Here is a 17,543-nt window from a genome sequence, read left to right on the forward strand (position 1 = left end):
GATAGGTAGAGGGATACATCAACTAATCTACGGCAGGAGAAGTTTGTGTCGGAGTCTCAACCTCAGAGAGTTAAACACATGGCAGCCGCCCGGACCCTGTCACTGTTATTTATAACACGTCCGCCCCTGCCCTTTCTTTGTCCCTCAACTTTAACCGCTACCTTCACGCTCCCATAAAGTGACCCCAACACTCACCGCCGTGGAATCTGTGAAGTATCTGCCTTTGCGTTCTCTTCTGGGCTTGCGACGAGTGGCTCTTAATTTTCTTGCTTTTTAAGAATAAAAGGAAAACGGGAGAAAGGAGTCTAGAAAAATCTACTTACTCCATTGGGACAGCAGTAAATATATTAATACAACTTAATCAAGAATTAAACCTAAACAAATCACTATCAAATGCCAATTAAAGAACAGTTTCCGACCTTGAATTATCTCTTTTTTTGATTGTTTGACAATCATATGACAGCTTGATGATCACTTCTGAGAAATTCATTTTGCATTTGTGTTCTTAATGGAAAAATGAAGCTTATTTAAGTAACCATTTGATCTTCAAACGCAGACCTTTCATGAGATGACACAAAATAAATAAGAGAGTTGAAAAAGGTCAGACTCCCCTTCTCTTACTTAATTAAATGCATCTTTCATTTTCCAATCACGCGGCCACAAGTTACATAACTGGCCTTTGAAGCATTCGACGATCAATTATTCTGCTTTTTCTAGGAGTTCCCTGTTCAAATCCCCTTCCTCTTCTTGAACCAGTGGTATGAGAAGAAACTGAGAAGTCCAGATGGAGGCAGAGGTGGCAGAGGTTTTGTTGTCCAAAAACAAATCAGTTTTGTCTGGAAATTCACACGGTGAAGGGAATTGTGAGTTGAAGAGTTACAGTTCAGGTCTGAAATGGGTGTTTCTTGATTACTCGAGTTTGTGGAGAACTGGGCTTTCTTGGTCGATCTTTTTCCTGCTAAATATAGGGGTACCGCTCGTGTCCCACTTTGTGTTTTCTTGCTCTGATTGCGATCCCAGCCATCAGAGGCCGTATGATGCAATTGTCCAGTTGTCTCTATCGCTGTTTGCTGCACTTTCTTTCATTAGTCTCTCTTCTTTCGCGCGTAAATATGGGCTTCGTAGGTTCCTGTTTCTTGATAAATTGTATGATGAGAGTGAGAAGGTTCGACAAGGGTATACTCAACAGCTTCATGTGAGTTTCTGATTCTCAATTTTTCAGATTTTTGTGAAGTTTATTTATAAATGTACAAATGCACCCCTAATAATCTCATCAGCAAAATTTCGGATTAGTTGAGTAATTCGCTCTTGGAATTTTTGGCTTGATCATGTGTTCTTTGAATATGCGGAAGTCGTCTGTTGAACTCTGGCAGTTTGGTCAAGAACTTGAAAGTGAATGTTTTTGTTCTGTTCTTTCGCTATATGTTTAGTTGAGGATTTGTTTACTGATCAATATGTTTGCAAGAAGTGACATTTCCTTGTCTTACTGTCCATATATGCGTTTTTCTCATTGACAGTTGATAGGATATCTTCACTTTGTTCAGATTTAAGTCAACGGAAATTCTTAGCAGACACGAACTCAATTTGTTTTGTCTCTGTAATTCATGTGGATATGGTTGATTGAAATTAGAAATGATCCATAAAATAGTATGTAACATCATCAGAAAGTTGCTAATAATCCCACTTCTTTTTCTCTTCAGTACAAAAAGTACATTAATGTCTGATAGATGCGTGTTAAACAAACTTATACAGCAGCAGCTCTTGATCTCCAGGAATTTAATCTGCTTCAATTCCTTTCTCTCAGAATTGATTTGTCGTAAAAATTTCAATTTTTTTTTGCAGAGATCAGTCAAGCTGCTGTCAGCGTTTGTTCTCCCCTGTTTCTTTGCCGATAGTGTGTACAAGATATGGTGGTTCAGCTCAGGAGGAACCCAAATTCCTTATTTGTATAACATGTATTTGAGCAAAGTGATAGTCTGCATACTCTTGATGTGCTCGTGGCTATATCGCATCTCAATCTGTTTTCTTGTGTGTCTCCTCTTCCGCCTCACATGTTATCTGCAAATACTAAGATTAGAAGAATTTGCTCAGGTGTTTGAGAGAGAATCTGATGTTGCTTCAATTTTGATAGAACATCTCAGGATCAGAAGAAATCTCCGTGTCATAAGCCACCGGTTTAGAGTCTTCATCTTGTCGACGTTGATCCTAGTAACAATTAGCCAATTCGTTTCTTTGCTGGTTACAACTGAACCAAGATCTAAAATCAACATTTCCACTTCTGGAGAACTCGCGGTAATTCTGATTACTAACCCTTACGCTGAGTAATTTGCTGTGATTACATCTAATCATTAGTTTCTTTCATGGTGCAGTTATGCTCCATCACCCTGGTAACAGGGCTCTTGATCTGCTTGCGAAGTGCAGCAAAGATAACGCACAAAGCACAGTCTGTTACATCACTTGCAGCTAAATGGCATGCCTGTGCCACAATCGATTCATTTGATGAATTAGATGATGAGACTCCTACAGCCCAGATTGCTTCGGCCCGGGCAGGATATCCTGTCACTTCCAATTGGGATAGCGACACTGAAGAAGGAGATGGAGATGATGCACTGGACAATACAAACTTGGTGCCAATTTATGCAAATACTATAACCTATCAGAAGAGGCAAGCACTAGGTGAGTCATGAATGTCATGGAACTATTGTTTCTCCAATCTACTTGCATTGGTGCTATGCTGATCGTGATTTCATGATCTGATGCAGTGACGTATTTTGAGCACAACAGAGCTGGAATCACAGTATACGGATTTATGCTGGACAGGACGTGGCTTCATACAATATTTGCGATTCAGCTTTCACTTACACTCTGGATATTGAACAAGACGATTGGCATTTCGTGATTTGTTTTATCATCCTCTGGTGTTTAAAACATCTTTTTCATGAGTGCGGCTATGTTTTGGAGTTGATTGAGTGATTACCTGCGACAGCCTTAAATCTGATCTGAAACACTTGCATATACTTAGGAAATATATCATGTCAAATTAGTTTGTTGTCCGTATGTACTCTGTCTGCGACCTTGTTGAACACAGTGAGTGTCTCATCAGTTGTATGATAGAGAATTGCATCACTTCTTTTTGGTGATTCCATATTTTTATTTGTTCACAGAGCTGAATTTGTTTTCTGGGCTTAGTTTTTATTGCAAAGATGATAATTGAATCAACGGTGAGGCTTTCTTCTTCCCATTAGTGATGGTTGGTATAGCCAGAAGGTACAAATACCATAGAGCTGGATAATATTACAAGAGTTCCCCTCAAACTCTGTCGATAAAACATTTCAAAATTCTTATCATCATCAGCTGACCATAAAATCCAACAAATCAATAAAAGGAAAACAGATTCCAGTTTTTCCGCCTGCTGCTACATGGATTTATGCGACCGGAGGAACTGGAATGGGGATCAACGGGGGAAGCGGGACAGGCTGAACCGGAACTGGGACCAGAGGGGGAATCGGAAACGGAAACAGAGGGGGAAGCGGGACCGCAGGAAGCAGAGGGGGAAATGGAACCAGTGGTGGAAGGGGAGTATCTAGCGGCAGAGGGAAAACGTTCTCTGCAGACGGGACACTGCATTCACAAAACATTGAAAGAAAAGTTAAACATACGAATCATAAACAAACTGGTCAGAATTACAGCTCTACGCAACAACATTGCAAACGTTTAAAACATTTACTCACACAAACACACACTATATAAGTAAAACTTACAGGCAGTTGGTGAGGGGCACGAAGCTGTTAAGGTTGCAGAGACTAGGAAGTTGTTGAGCTTTGGATGGGATAAAGCTGGAACTAGTGGGGCTTTGCCTTAAACACTGGCACAAACTCTCAGTATCTGCAATGCCGACCACGTTACTAGCAGCATCGCAGCATTGAGTGCTGGGCATGATAGGGTGAGAGTTGCCTAGATAGCTTTTGCAAGGAGACATACTAGCAAAGACACTTAAACAATCAGTTGCTTTCACAGGGTTGGTGCTCAGAACTAGAGCCACCAAGAAAACCAACATCATCTTAACCATGTCTGATATCTGCACTGATGCTTTTGTATGAATCTTGAGGGGTTTTACACCAGGCTGAGTGGTGTTTATTTATAGGCACAGTGGGGCTGTGAGGATTATGGTAAGTGACCAGTAGCAACAGTAAGAAGTGAGTTAATTGATGAAAAATATGAAGGAATGAAGGTTTTTCTTAATTTGATTATTGGAACTTTGGTATGTGAGAATAAATCTGCCTAATCATTCTGCTGCTACACCTCATCTTACAACTCTGAAATGCTTCTCTTTTGGAAAAATTTTGAACGCTAACAGCTAAATCTGTAGGGTAGCCAGCTATAGTGTGTAATTGCCACTCTCTCATTTCCTTTGAATATTCATTGTGTACAATTTATATAAAGTTTAAATCTCTAATTCAAAACAGATAGTATTCCGAAATTAGTAGGAAATTCAATGCAAAAAAGCCATGATTAACATTCCTAAATAAGAAGGATTTCAAGCACCAATAAAAGAACTACAAAAAGAAAAAAAGGAATTGTTCTTTCTAATCATGAGTTAAATGAGAATGGATGATATATAGAAGGAAAAATGATTAAGAAATTAGAATTTTATTGGTTTTCAAAATAAAATAAAAGCAATATCAGGACAAAAATAAAAATAACAAAGTAACAAGAAAAACACAGCTCTATTTTAATATCTCCCATAAAATAACTAAACTATGGAGAAGGGTTTTGATTAATTATTTTGAACGTAAATTGTCGTCTACTACAAATTAAGGCAATCACGTTGTTGCAAAATTGAAAAATTAATCTTATTTTTTAATTGTTATTATTGTTATAATCATATAGACTTGTTTAGCACAAACTCAGGTGGTTACTTGGGCCACAAAAGGCCTGGACGTATGCCCGCCTTCATTTCTTAAAACGCATTTTATTAGTGCTTGGACATGAGTTACGTGCCCTAAATCAAAGCTCCTTTTAAAAAATTTATCTCTCCATACATTGTAAAAACGACTGACATCTTTACTTATTTGCATAAACATTCGTTTCATATTCATTTTCTTCCAGGGTTTGTAGTTCCTATGTCGTATGATCCATACCATGATGTCAATATGAGATTTTAACATTATAGCCCTTTTGACTGAGGATTAATGTGCCCGAGGAACAGAAGAAATTGCTAGTCTCCAAAATTTTCTGGTTTATAACTTGTTGTTGGCATTGATTCAACACGTACGACGGTGTTGCTATCAGTCCATTCCGGAATCAAATTCTCCCAAGGCATTATAAAGTCTCCATGAAAAATGTAATTAAACTTGCATTTCAATTATTCTGCCTTGGCTGCTGGGCTGTCCGAAGACTTTATGCCGTTGGCGACTTGGGCGAGGGCTGCACGCTGCATCATTACAAAACGAAACAGGGTTACTAAGTTGGTTGAAGTCTTCGTGTTATTGAATATGAATCATACGAGAGTACTACTGAGAGTCAGAATACGTAAAAACTTACACACAGCTGACAATGTCCAATAAACATGTGATGCTGCAAAGGTTCGGGAGTAGTTCCAATTTGAAACTGAGAATGCCAGAAGTGACAAGATTAAACTTCAGGCATTGGCATAAGTTTTTGGAACTGTCTAAGCGGGGGAAGTTTTTGGCGGCGCTGCAGCACTGTGTAGTGGGCAAGATGGGGAGGATGTTAGTCAGGAATTCTGGCAAGGTAGCAGGCTGGGAATAATCCTCGTTACTCAGTCCAGGAGTGCATTTGTGGGGCTTGCCGTCAGGATAAGCAGCCCCAGAAACAGCACGATTGGACAATGGCTTAGCTTTTTCCCTTCCATGTTCGTGAAGTGTTTGATATTTGTCTTAGGAGACATGATAATTCAATGGCAAAGAGGTGAGTGATGTTTGAATACTTTCTGGTGATTAATTTATAGACGGGAAGAATCTAGGGATGGATGAAACTGAATAAGATCCAGTGATTAGGAGCAGGTCATAGTGATTGAGTTTTCAAGATTGTATTTTGTTTAGGTCTAATCATTACATTTTGCTCTACAGGAGCGAATTTCTATAATTTTTAAGGTTTGTGTTGTTGTCTTGACATTCTCCGCAGAGCATCTCAAGAAATCTATGTTTAGGTTTTCCGCGTACTGGAGACATAGTCGAGCAAGTCCAATGATGCTTCTCTAGATTTTAGATGTTGAAGACAGCATATTTCCTGAACATGTCAATTAATAATTTGATTCTGAGAAATGGGCAAAACGATAAAGTTTTATTTATGTTAATGTGTTGATGCTTTCATATTCGGATCTCACCTCTTCAGTTTGGTAAGTAAGACAGGCCACAAAATGGCCCTGAAGAGAATGGCCCATGAATCTTAAACACTTCTTTAAGGGATTCTAGAAGGATTCCAGCCCATTTATACTGGAAGCCAGATGCCAAGAAAGCCCTAAGATCACTTTCTTTAAATTTGTTAGATATATAGGGCCTTAAATTGTGACCGTTCCTTACTCATTTTCTTCTTTCACCAAAGATCTGTGCAATTAAATTAGCCAACCATGATTTGGTTCATCGATGCTTAAATGAAGAGCAGAACAAACATTAATTGTTCGTAAATACTGTTTCATTAATACAAGAAGCTAGGGCTCGAGGCCATTAGGACAAAAACAACCCTTGGCGTCGAACATATGCACCAAGGTTTTTTTTCCATTTCTGCTGACGAAAAGTAGGATTAGCAGCAGTAGCAGTAGTTGTAGTTACTCCACGCCCGTAACTTCCTGGAACCTCTTATTTATCTTTAGACGCTGCAATTGAATCAAATTACGTAAATGAGTGTACGCATATATAGTATTAATCCCAACAAGAAAAAGATAAAAAATGACATGTACATATGCATATATTTGTGTGTTGTGGGTACCTGTCGCAATCGACATTGGGACCTATATCGACGTTAACGTTAACATGACAAAGCTGAGGGAGTTGCTGGGCATTGCCTTGGTTAACTGGGAAAGACCTGGCAGTGTCCTTGAAACACTGGCATATGGCCTTACGATCGCCCTGCGACGCCGTTGCGATCTTGTCCAGGGACTGCACGGCAGCGCAGCACCCGGCACTCGGCGTCGTGCCCCCGCCCAGCAAGAATGCCTCGCACGGAAGAAGTTGAGTCACCGCATCGGTGCACTGAATCTCCGCTGTCCCACGACCCACCACCATGGCCAGAAACACCGCCGCCACCAACCACCTAGACCAGCCTCCCATCATCTTCTCCACACCGTCTCTCTTTTCAATTTATGCTTATATTTGTTGGATGTGAATTGATTTCCTCAGGAAGTAGGCCTATTTATAGGGCATGAAAAGCAAGGGTTTGAATTTATTTCTTCATTTTATTCTCAATTTTGTTCATGGTTGGGAGGAGTCATTTATTGTATGGGGCGGTAAATTCATTGTATGCTGACTTGGTGAGTGAGTGTTGCTGATCTGTAAACCCACAATCAAGGGTCTGGTTCTCAGATGCCAACACACAACATTAACTGCTTGTATTAAATTGAAATTGTCTGTTTTTAACCAAAAAAATTGTTGTTTCTTACCTAAGATCCACCGTTTATTTAAATGTTTCGCTGTATTATACAGATGGGGCTCTCTTCAGTTCTGATAGGAACAAAGACGAAAATATACGTTTTGCTTTCTTGGTGTGTTTTTGCATTGAAGAATTTCAATATATGAGTGGAATAGCTACATATCTTTATTCAATTTACTTTCACATTCAAAATTCAAATTATTACATCTTCTTTTCATTTAATGCCGTACATATTTAGAATCGAAATGTAAACTAAGGTGTTAGACGTTGGAGTTAATTTACATGGTTTATTAAGTTGTTAGAATGATGCATGGTTAATTCGACCAATATTCGTGCTGCCATTGATGCTTTTGATTTATCATAGGAATTTTAATTATTCCTTAGGTTTAACTTCATTGAATTTTTTCCCAAAAATTCGCAAAGCAAAATACATGTGGGCTGGTTATAGAAAACAATTGGCAAATACATGTTAGGAACTGGGAAGCATATCCTAATTAATTAGGCGCCTAATACTACATATCTGCTCCTTTATTTTTCTGCCACCGAACTCGCATTCCTTCATGGTCAACTCCTTGATGTGGCCTTATTGTCCGCACCATGCATTCATCATAGGCTGCACCAATCAATTTTTTCATTGCAAAGTAGTATTTCATTTTACAAATAAAAGTTAAATTTATGTGCAGAAATAATTAATTAAAATTAATCAATGTCTCAACATTATATCCAAAAAATGTGGAGGTCTCACATTCATTTGCATGAGTTTGTTACGTATCCATGCACCCAGAAAACCTGTGTTAGGCAATAAAAGGAGACAAGATTTATGTTTCGAACCTGTCACAGTTGACATTAGGGTCAATCGGAACAGGGACAGTGATTTTGCAAAGCTGGGGAAGTTGCTTAGCTCTGTCGACATTTACTCCGATGGAGACAGCCGTCTGTTTCAGGCACTGACACAATGGTTTCAGCTGGCCCCGGTCCGACCCCACTAGCTGATTCAACGACGCAGCTCCCTGGCAACACTGCACCGACACGGAGCTGCTGAAGCCAAGCAAATAGGACTGGCAAGGCATCAGCCTCGTAATGGCATCCAGGCAGCTGATTGCACTCACCTGGCTCGTGCCCACTGCCAAAACCAACAATCCCACAACCCACACAGCGCTAAACTCCAACTTTTTAGACATATTCTCGTTTTATAATTATTTCTGCCTCTTTTTTCCCCTCGATCTTTCTTCTTTGGTGGAACTGAGAGTGTGAAATATATAGAATGATTCTCCCATATGTGCTCCTTTTATAGACATTTGAAGGGGCTTGAATTTTTGCATTAAAAGAGTGTGGATTTCCAGGGCTGAGGATAGATTTTGCTTTAAATTGTTATTTAATGTAGATAAGAATTGGTTTTGTAATAAGATGGAATCCTTTTAATTGTTAATGTGTTGGACATTAAATGTGGATATATTGATAAAAGAGAAATCCAAATCGAGAAGGCTTTCTTCGAATATGGATGCATGATTTATATTGGAAAAATTGAATTTTATGTTCCACAACCCTAGTGTTTTTTGCAATTTTAATTCCGTTGTTACGAAAAAAGAAAAATCATAATTTTAGTCTTAGCTGTTAAATTTCTCATAAAAATGTTAATTAACGCCCCTCAACACTTAACATAGCTCATTCCTGCCCGTAATGTTCCTATCATAAATTTAATAGAAACAAGCCTTGGGACTAAATTGTAATTTTATTTTAAGTCACGGAAACAATGTAGTGAAATCAATAAGAATATGATCAAAATCGTAAAGTGGCTAACATGTGGGACACAAAAGAAGGTTCTATTATTAATATCAGTTCTGTAGATCAGGGCATACTAATGTAATGCTATTAGGAAGGGAATAAATATATGATAGGAAGGGTATATACAACAAACTAGAGGAAGACATCAATTTTAGTTCTGTGTAAATCACGTACAATTTGACGAGGGCATTTGTAAGTTAAATGCAATTTCTTGGCTAAATGATTGAAAAAAGACTAAAATTATTAAAATTTAAAATTACAAGACTCAATTTTGAAAATCAATTGATCTAGAACCAAAAATATCAGTTATCCTAAATTACAAGACTAAAATTATAATTTTTTTCTAAAATAGAAGGTAATAGAAAAGTCATTCCTTAATTGATTTCATTTACATGATTTTGATAATTAAAATAATAATAATTAGCAATGAAGTGAAATTACTTTTACGACAAACTTGTTCTTCAATATTTTTTTTTGAAAAATTACTTATTCATATTTTAAGTCTAATTTGTGGGACATAAGATACTTTTCTATTATTGATATCAGATTGTAGGTCAAATAAGAACTTTTAGAAGACAAAGAAACCCTTTTGAAAATGTTAAAACCTATATGTTGGTCGGAAGCTTTCTATCAAATTGTTAAGAAAATATAAGCCATGACCTTATTGATAGTTTCAAACTCAATATTGCCAAGTCTTTCACTTGGAAGGCTCAGCACACTCAATCTCTCAGCCTACTCACTTGACCAGTCTCCCGACCCAATTTGTTATATTTATATCGCAAAACCTTAATCCTAATTCATTCCGCCCCTCATTTCTTCCACATATTTTCTCTCTGGTTTCTTCTCTCTCCCTCCTTGTTTTCTCTCATCCATTGTCTCCCTTTCTCTTCGTCTTTAATGTCTCTCTCAGAAATTAGTTTCCTATCTCTATAAAAGGCCTTTCAAAATTTTTGGCTTAGTAGAGCTGGACCAAGAGAAAAACCTTGTTTTCCTTCTTCTCCGATTAAACGTTCTTTGTGAATCATTTTCTGTATGGAAATCTTTGTGGTTTTTCAAGTGAGTTTGTGTGGCCTAAGTTTTTTTTGTTATTGTTTTTTGGTACTGAGCAACCGTGAGAGGTTGCTGGTCTTAGTGGATATGGGCTTTTTTCCAAATCTAGCCCTAAGCCAAACCATTAATTCTATTTTTGTTTTATATATATATATATATATATATATGTGCATGTGTATGTGTTTATTATTTAAAATCTGTAGTTTTAGATCTGTATATATTCATTAATATTTTTAAAATTTTGGGTGATAATATTAAAAGTTTTTGTAACCCACGATTCATCTTAATACTTATTATGATTATTCATGAACTAACTACTCGTGGAAAATTCCCAACATCAACAGATATAGTAGAACTTAGAACAAATATAATACCCTCAATTATTGAACTTCATCAGGAATATGTATAATTAGCCTATTTGGCCCCATTTATTTTGAGTATTCGAATAAATGAGTATAAGATTATTATTAATCAAATAAATGAAAAAAGGACCCTGGATTAAGTATAAATTATTTACTTAAATGATTATTTCATTAGGATAAAATTTAGTCATGTGTTTACTTTGATTGATGCATATGAATTGAATGTAAAAATTATTATTAAATCCTATGAGATGTATTAAATACAAAAGTATTATGGACAAAATTGAGACTAGATTATGGTTGTTTTAAATATTTTGAGGTCGTCATATATTCTCTTAATTATAACCAATTTCTAATTATAATTCAGGCTTAAATATATTTTTGTTCCTGTACTTTTGATATTTTAATATTTTTATTCTTTATCTTTTGAGGATTGTAATTATAAATTTTTTGTATTTCGAGAATTTGATTTTTATGGTGTCGGATTTCACAAAAGTTGCGCTGGAATAAATCATGTGTCCTCGCGATTTTGACATTTTTATCCTTTATTTTTTTACGGATTGCAGAAGAGTCATTTAATTATTTTGGTCTTTTCATGGTGCTGGATTTTACACGAGTTGTCGGACTAAATCATGTGTTTTTTTTTTTTTTTTTTTTTTTTTCGTTCGTGTTGATAAAAGTGAACAATATAACAAAAGACTCAATCCAAATAAACTACATGAGGCGCACATGATTTGTTTTAACGACTTTTGCAAAGTCCGACACTGAAAGGACTAAAATTACAAAATATCATAAAGTTACAGAATTTTTTTATAATAAAATTATAGGACCAAAAATATATCTAAACCAGTGAAATCTCTATAAATTAATAAACTCTCTAAAATAATAAAATATTCCAGTCACAACTTGGGCCTTTGTAAAATCATAATAATTTGCTTTTCAAAAAATAATAAATAATAAAATAATAATTTTTAAAAAATTCCTTTATAAATATTAGGTCCCATTAAACTCTAAATTGATAATTCATAAATGTTACAGTTATAACATCATGGTAATTTGCTAAAATATGAAAATATTGTTACTTGATTTTTCTTAAAATTTAAATCTAATCGGATCTCATCCCTAACTTTTTAATTGCAGCCAAGAGTTCCGGTGTCGAATTCTCTAGCTGCAATTGATACATATGCGTCCATGAATATAATAATTAATTGTATACAATAAATTAATATTATACATGAATATATTTAATTAGTTACCAGTAATTGGTTGATGAATGAATATAATTAATGAAACATGAGATTCTGAATTATCTTAAAGTTTTGCGGATTCCTAATTATGCCAAATGTTTGCAAAGGATAAAAGGGCAAAGGTCGATATACGCTGAACCTACGTTGCGAGCCAGTGCTGTTTTCATAACAATCTTTCATATGTTTTTCTTCTTATTGCAGCCAACTCTACATATTACATGTTGCTCTCTTATAATTCTCTCCAATTTGACCTTTCGGTTCTTTGCATGCAGCTCACTTCCATCAGACACACATCGATCAGTATCTGCAAAAAGTAATCAGCCAGACACGCACCAATTAACGATCAATGACATCATAACATAGATTTATTCAAAAAAAATAATTGACCATTAAACAAAAAAAGAAAATAATACGTGCATTTAACATAACATTTATGTCAAATCCCATCAAGGGAACATAAATTAATTAATCTGAAACATAAAATTCATGTGACTTAGTATCATTATTGTGGAAAATTTCTTATTCATATTAAGTTTGGTCGAATGGCAAGTGTGATATATTTTTTATGAATTTATCATTTTTTTTAAACTGTACATCAATTATATTACAAGTGTAATACATTTGCCATATGATTAATTCAAATTTAACTGAGTCGAGTCCTAGCTAGAATTTCCCATTATTGCTTATGTTTGCAGTACTGAAAATCTATCTTGTCCTCTATTTTTAATTTTGTGTTTCTTTCTTGTTAATTTTTGCATTTATGCTTTTTTTTTTCTTGTATTTTTTTAAAAGTAGGATCAAAGTTGGTTCTCCAATTCCATCGGGCTCCGACTCGTTTTTGCATATTAGTTCGTACCTACTACAGTCGCCTTCAGGGTTAAGGGGCACAGGAAGACGGACTTTGCATATGTTGGGGAGCGCCGCAGCTCTCTCGGGAATAAAATGGAAGCCGGACGCGTCCTCTTTCATGCACTCGCAGCAACTTCTGAGGTCGGCCTTCCCCTTAACCGTATTCTTGAGTGCGCTAACGCCCTGGCAGCACTCGGCGGTCGGGCTACTATATCCGCCCATCAGATACGCCAAGCATGGACTCAGCAAATTTGAGGCTTCTCGGCAGGAGAAGGCATTTGCATGGCTCCACGACTGTGCTGAAACCTGCAGAACCATAGCCCATAATAAGCAGTAAACCACCTTTCTACACATACTGGTTACCTAGTAATTTTAATGTACGTTGTCGATTTTCTGTGTGTTTGATGGGGCGAGATGTTGAGTTGTGTTGGGTACTTATAATCGTAAAGTACCTCCGGATGTCGAATTCGTCAGAGGTAAATTAGGGAAATGGATAGCGATGATGATTGTCTGGTGGGGAATCCAAGTTGCAGTTTCAGATTTGAATTTCGTGGGTTTATGGCCAATCTTCCCAATACCTTGCAAACGAACATGAATTACTCTAATCCAATTGGAACTTGATTTTCGGAATTCTTTTAGGTTATGTTTTAACGGTGAATCGGCATCTAATGATTTAAGGTATATACTCTAACTGGGTCAAAATTCGGATTGGATTCAGAATCTAAAGACTACTAAATCTGAAATTCAAGTGGTAAGATTAGGTTTTTGCAATTAAGGAGTGTTTGGGTGAGTTTCAGGAAAGTATTTTTTAATTTTTGGTTTGAAAAAAATACTTTTGTGATGTCAAAAAAATCGTTTATAGGTCAAAAGCTAGAAGCACTTCGAGGGTGCTTTTAGCTGGCTTTTTGGGAAATAAATTCAATTTTAATTTTTACTACTTTACCCTCATTATAATAACTTTAATACAACTTTACTATTTTTTATTTATTTTAAAATTTTCATATTTAAAGTTGATATTGAAAATTTTAAATAATTCAAATAATTTAACAATAATCAATTTCATGCTTTCACATATTAAATATTTTATAATTGGGGAAAAAAACATTTGGTCCATTAACTTTGTCCGTGATTAATTTTAGTACACTAACTTTCGTTGTTATCACATTTTGACCAATAATTTATAGAAATGGGTCAATTAAACACAAATTAGAATTAAATACCCGTAATGAGCATAAAATGTTGAGAAACTATGGTGACATCCTGCACAAGAAGGGGGCATCATTCAGCAAAACTTCTCAAGTTTGTGGTTGATAATATTGAAAAACAAATGCAGTAGCTGATCAGAATATATAAAAATATATTCGTTGACATCATGATTTCAACAGAAACCTGCAACACCAGATCTTGATTTTTAGAGAGGTTAATCCAGAAACTCGATAATATTAATGAAAAAATCATTGCCCTAATACAATTACATATATAAAACACACTGGGAAATGCTGCAACCTTCTTTGCTCCAATAATAGCACTGGTTCAAAAGATCAGGAATAGTTAAACTCTTCTTGATGCCCACATGCAGGCTTCCCCCAAAGTATCGAATAGCAACCAACAAGTAAAACAACTTCAAATTCAATAAAATTCCAAAGCATTACTGTAATATTTCAACTAACAGGACCGATCACATGTCGGAATCACACATAGCATACTCAGTAAATATCAGAATTCTTACAACTAGAAGAATAGAGCAATTAAAATGATACATTATATCAAACTGAAAAACAACAAATGCACCAAACTAATGCACTGTCCACTAAGCTAGGAAACTGTTACCACTCAAATATGTATGAAACTGCCCATAAGTACCTGAAGGCAGAAAAATAACAGAAGCTTGGGCAGGTGAATGATTAGTTCTTTACCTGATAAACAATAAGCCACATGTAAACACACAAGCATGAGTTAAGCATCAGCTACAACATATATAACTGATTAATTGTTCCTGAGCAAAAGCACCATTGTCCCTCTTCCATGCGAGTACCCAAAAATCAAGGTGATGCTACAGAAACTACCATGTGATTCAAGGGTGAAAATTATAGATACCGCAATTATCAAAAAGGGAATCAAATTGGCTAAACACACCAAAGTCAGGGTTCAAAACTACAACATTTTTGTCAACCAATTCAAGAATTTGTTACCATATCATAACACCCAAGACATTTATCAGATTTTATCAATCGTCCACTCATTTTCTCTCACTATATACCTCTAGTAAAATAAATCAATCGAAGACCACTCTTGCTAACGAGATATACTGAAAGCAAAAAGGAAGAGAGACAATGCACTCTCTCCTGTCTTGTTATTGTTCTTATTTCAATAAATTGTCTTTCATATCAGATAAACAAAAATGAGAATACATATCTATGCAACCACACAAAAATATTATAAAGGACATAAATAAACCAGAAAGAAACACAATACCCGTAATGAATATAAAATGTTGCGAAACTATGGTGACATCCTGCACGAGAAAAAAGATTGTGTAGAAAGAAATGAAGACTAAGAAATTGAATGAGAATGGGAAATGTAATAAGATGCAGATGACATTCGTTGGCGAAGAAAAATAAAAGCAACACATCACTTCTTCTATGTTCAAAATGAAAGTAAAATATTTTCTTTTCTACCGTGACACACACACACCCCACACACGCACCCACACTCCCCAGACACACAACCAATAACAACCAACAACTTCAAATTCAATAAAATTCCAAAGCATTACTGCAATATTTCAACTAACATGACCGATCACATGTCGGAATCACACATAGCATACTCAGTAAATATCAGAATTCTTACAACTAGAAGAATAGAGCAATTAAAATAATACATTATATCAAACTGAAAAACAGCAAATGCACCAAACTAATGCACCGTCCACTAAGATAGGAAACTATTACCACTCAAATATGTATTAAATTGCCCATAAGTACCTGAAGGCAGAAAAATAACAGAAGCTTGGGCAGGTGAATGATTAGTTCTTTACCTAATAAACAGTAAGCCACATGTAAGCACAAGCATGAGTTAAGCATCAACTACAACATATATACCTGATTAATTGTTCCTGAGCAAAAACACCATTGTCCCTGTTCCATGCGAGTACCCAAAAATAAAGGTGATGCTACAGAAATTACCATTTGATTCAAGGGCAATTAGCAGAAAGAAAATAAAAAAGGCTAAACAAAAATGAGAATACACATCTATACAACCACACAAAAATATTATAAAGTACATAAATAAACCACAAAACACACAATACCAGTAATGAGCATAAAATGTTGCGAAACTATGGTGACATCCTGCACGAGAGAAAAGGTTGTGTAGAAAGAAATGAAAACGTAGAAATTGAAGGAGAATGGGAAATGTTCAAGACGCAGATGACATTCGTTGGCGCAGAAAATAAAAGCAATACATCACTTCTTCTATGTTCAAAATGAAAGTAAAAATATTTTCTACCGTGACACACGCACACACACACTCACAGCCACACAACACACACACACCCCATGCACACACATACCCACACACCACACACACTCCACGCACACCAACACATACACACACACACACCCCATGCACACACACACACACACACACACCCCACGCACACACACACACACACATATACACACACACACCACACACACACACACACACACACACACACCCCATGCGCTCACACACACACACATAAAAAAAAAGATGCACAGATAAGGAATTGGAAAAGCCAAAACAAGAAGGGGGGGTATCATTCAGCAAAACTTCTCAAGTTTGTGGTTGATAAAATTGAAAAACAAATGCAGTAGCTGATTAGAAAGAAATGAAAACGTAGAAATTGAAAGAGAATGGAAAATGTAACAAGACGCAGATGACATTCGTTGGCGCAGAAGATAAAAGCAACACATCACTTCTTCTATGTTCAAAATGAAAGTAAAATATTTTCTACCGTGACACACGCACAAACACACTCACACCCACACACCCCACACACATATACACACACACCCCACACACACACACTCACACCCACACACCACACACACACACACACACACACCCCACGCACATATACACACACATACCCCCACACCACACACACACACACACACACACACCCCACGCACACACACACACATACACAAACACACACCCCACGCACACACCACACACACATATACACACACCACACACACACACACACCCCACACACACACACATAAAAAAAAGATGCATAGACAAGGAATTGGAAAAACCTAAAAAAGAAGGGGGTATTATTCAGCATAACTTCTCAAGTTTGTGGTTGATAAGGGGTATCATTCAGCAAAACTTCTCAAGTTTGTGGTTGATAAAATTGAAAAACAAATGCAGTAGCTGATTAGAAAGAAATGATAACGTAGAAATTGAAAGAGAATGGGAAATGTAACAAGACGCAGATGACATTCGTTGGCGCAGAAGATAAAAGCAACACATCACTTCTTCTATGTTCAAAATGAAAGTAAAATATTTTCTACCGTGACACACGCACAAACACACTTACACCCACACACCCCACACACATATACACACACACCCCACACACACACAC

General features: G+C 36.3%; 5 protein-coding genes across 5 annotated transcripts; 1 reads left to right on the top strand and 4 right to left on the bottom strand.

Annotated features, from left to right (window-relative positions):
- On the top strand, positions 403-3,147 carry LOC105175311. Its single transcript, XM_011097719.2, has 5 exons — positions 403-600; positions 718-1,195; positions 1,843-2,292; positions 2,370-2,676; positions 2,763-3,147. The coding sequence occupies exons 2-5, from the start codon at positions 785-787 to the stop codon at positions 2,897-2,899; spliced, it is 1,305 nt and encodes a 434-aa protein (XP_011096021.1). The 5' UTR covers positions 403-600; positions 718-784; the 3' UTR covers positions 2,900-3,147.
- LOC105175312 (non-specific lipid-transfer protein-like) lies at positions 2,949-4,150 on the bottom strand. The gene is made up of 2 exons (XM_011097720.2): positions 3,762-4,150; positions 2,949-3,621 (listed from the first exon to the last, which is right to left on the bottom strand). Exons 1-2 carry the CDS (start codon positions 4,067-4,069, stop codon positions 3,426-3,428), a joined length of 504 nt encoding a protein of 167 aa, XP_011096022.1. The 5' UTR covers positions 4,070-4,150; the 3' UTR covers positions 2,949-3,425.
- Positions 6,618-7,357, bottom strand: LOC105175313 (non-specific lipid-transfer protein 3-like). Its single transcript, XM_011097721.2, has 2 exons — positions 6,952-7,357; positions 6,618-6,838 (listed from the first exon to the last, which is right to left on the bottom strand). The coding sequence occupies exons 1-2, from the start codon at positions 7,293-7,295 to the stop codon at positions 6,832-6,834; spliced, it is 351 nt and encodes a 116-aa protein (XP_011096023.1). The 5' UTR covers positions 7,296-7,357; the 3' UTR covers positions 6,618-6,831.
- LOC105175314 (probable non-specific lipid-transfer protein 3) lies at positions 7,984-8,831 on the bottom strand. Its single transcript, XM_011097722.2, has 2 exons — positions 8,443-8,831; positions 7,984-8,224 (listed from the first exon to the last, which is right to left on the bottom strand). Exons 1-2 carry the CDS (start codon positions 8,790-8,792, stop codon positions 8,218-8,220), a joined length of 357 nt encoding a protein of 118 aa, XP_011096024.1. The 5' UTR covers positions 8,793-8,831; the 3' UTR covers positions 7,984-8,217.
- Positions 12,232-16,832, bottom strand: LOC105175414 (non-specific lipid-transfer protein 1-like; the record flags this gene model as incomplete). Its single annotated transcript, XM_020698412.1, has 3 exons — positions 12,232-12,359; positions 12,919-13,267; positions 16,791-16,832. Coding segments are annotated over 3 exons (519 nt in total), but the record flags the coding sequence as incomplete, so codon positions are not given.

Source organism: Sesamum indicum, linkage group LG12, assembly GCF_000512975.1.
Source record: "Sesamum indicum cultivar Zhongzhi No. 13 linkage group LG12, S_indicum_v1.0, whole genome shotgun sequence".
In the NCBI taxonomy this organism is placed as follows: Eukaryota; Viridiplantae; Streptophyta; class Magnoliopsida; order Lamiales; family Pedaliaceae; genus Sesamum; species Sesamum indicum.

Coding starts and splice junctions, on each gene's coding strand:
- LOC105175314 (XM_011097722.2), bottom strand. CDS start 8,792: ATGTCTAAAAAGTTGGAGTTTAGCGCTGTGTGGGTTGTGGGATTGTTG.
- LOC105175312 (XM_011097720.2), bottom strand. CDS start 4,069: ATGGTTAAGATGATGTTGGTTTTCTTGGTGGCTCTAGTTCTGAGCACC. Junction 3,622..3,761: donor GTGCCCCTCACCAACTGCCT/GTAAGTTTTACT, acceptor TTGTGAATGCAG/TGTCCCGTCTGCAGAGAACG.
- LOC105175313 (XM_011097721.2), bottom strand. CDS start 7,295: ATGATGGGAGGCTGGTCTAGGTGGTTGGTGGCGGCGGTGTTTCTGGCC.
- LOC105175311 (XM_011097719.2), top strand. CDS start 785: ATGGAGGCAGAGGTGGCAGAGGTTTTGTTGTCCAAAAACAAATCAGTT. Junction 1,196..1,842: donor GGTATACTCAACAGCTTCAT/GTGAGTTTCTGA, acceptor TTTTTTTTGCAG/AGATCAGTCAAGCTGCTGTC. Junction 2,677..2,762: donor TCAGAAGAGGCAAGCACTAG/GTGAGTCATGAA, acceptor GATCTGATGCAG/TGACGTATTTTGAGCACAAC.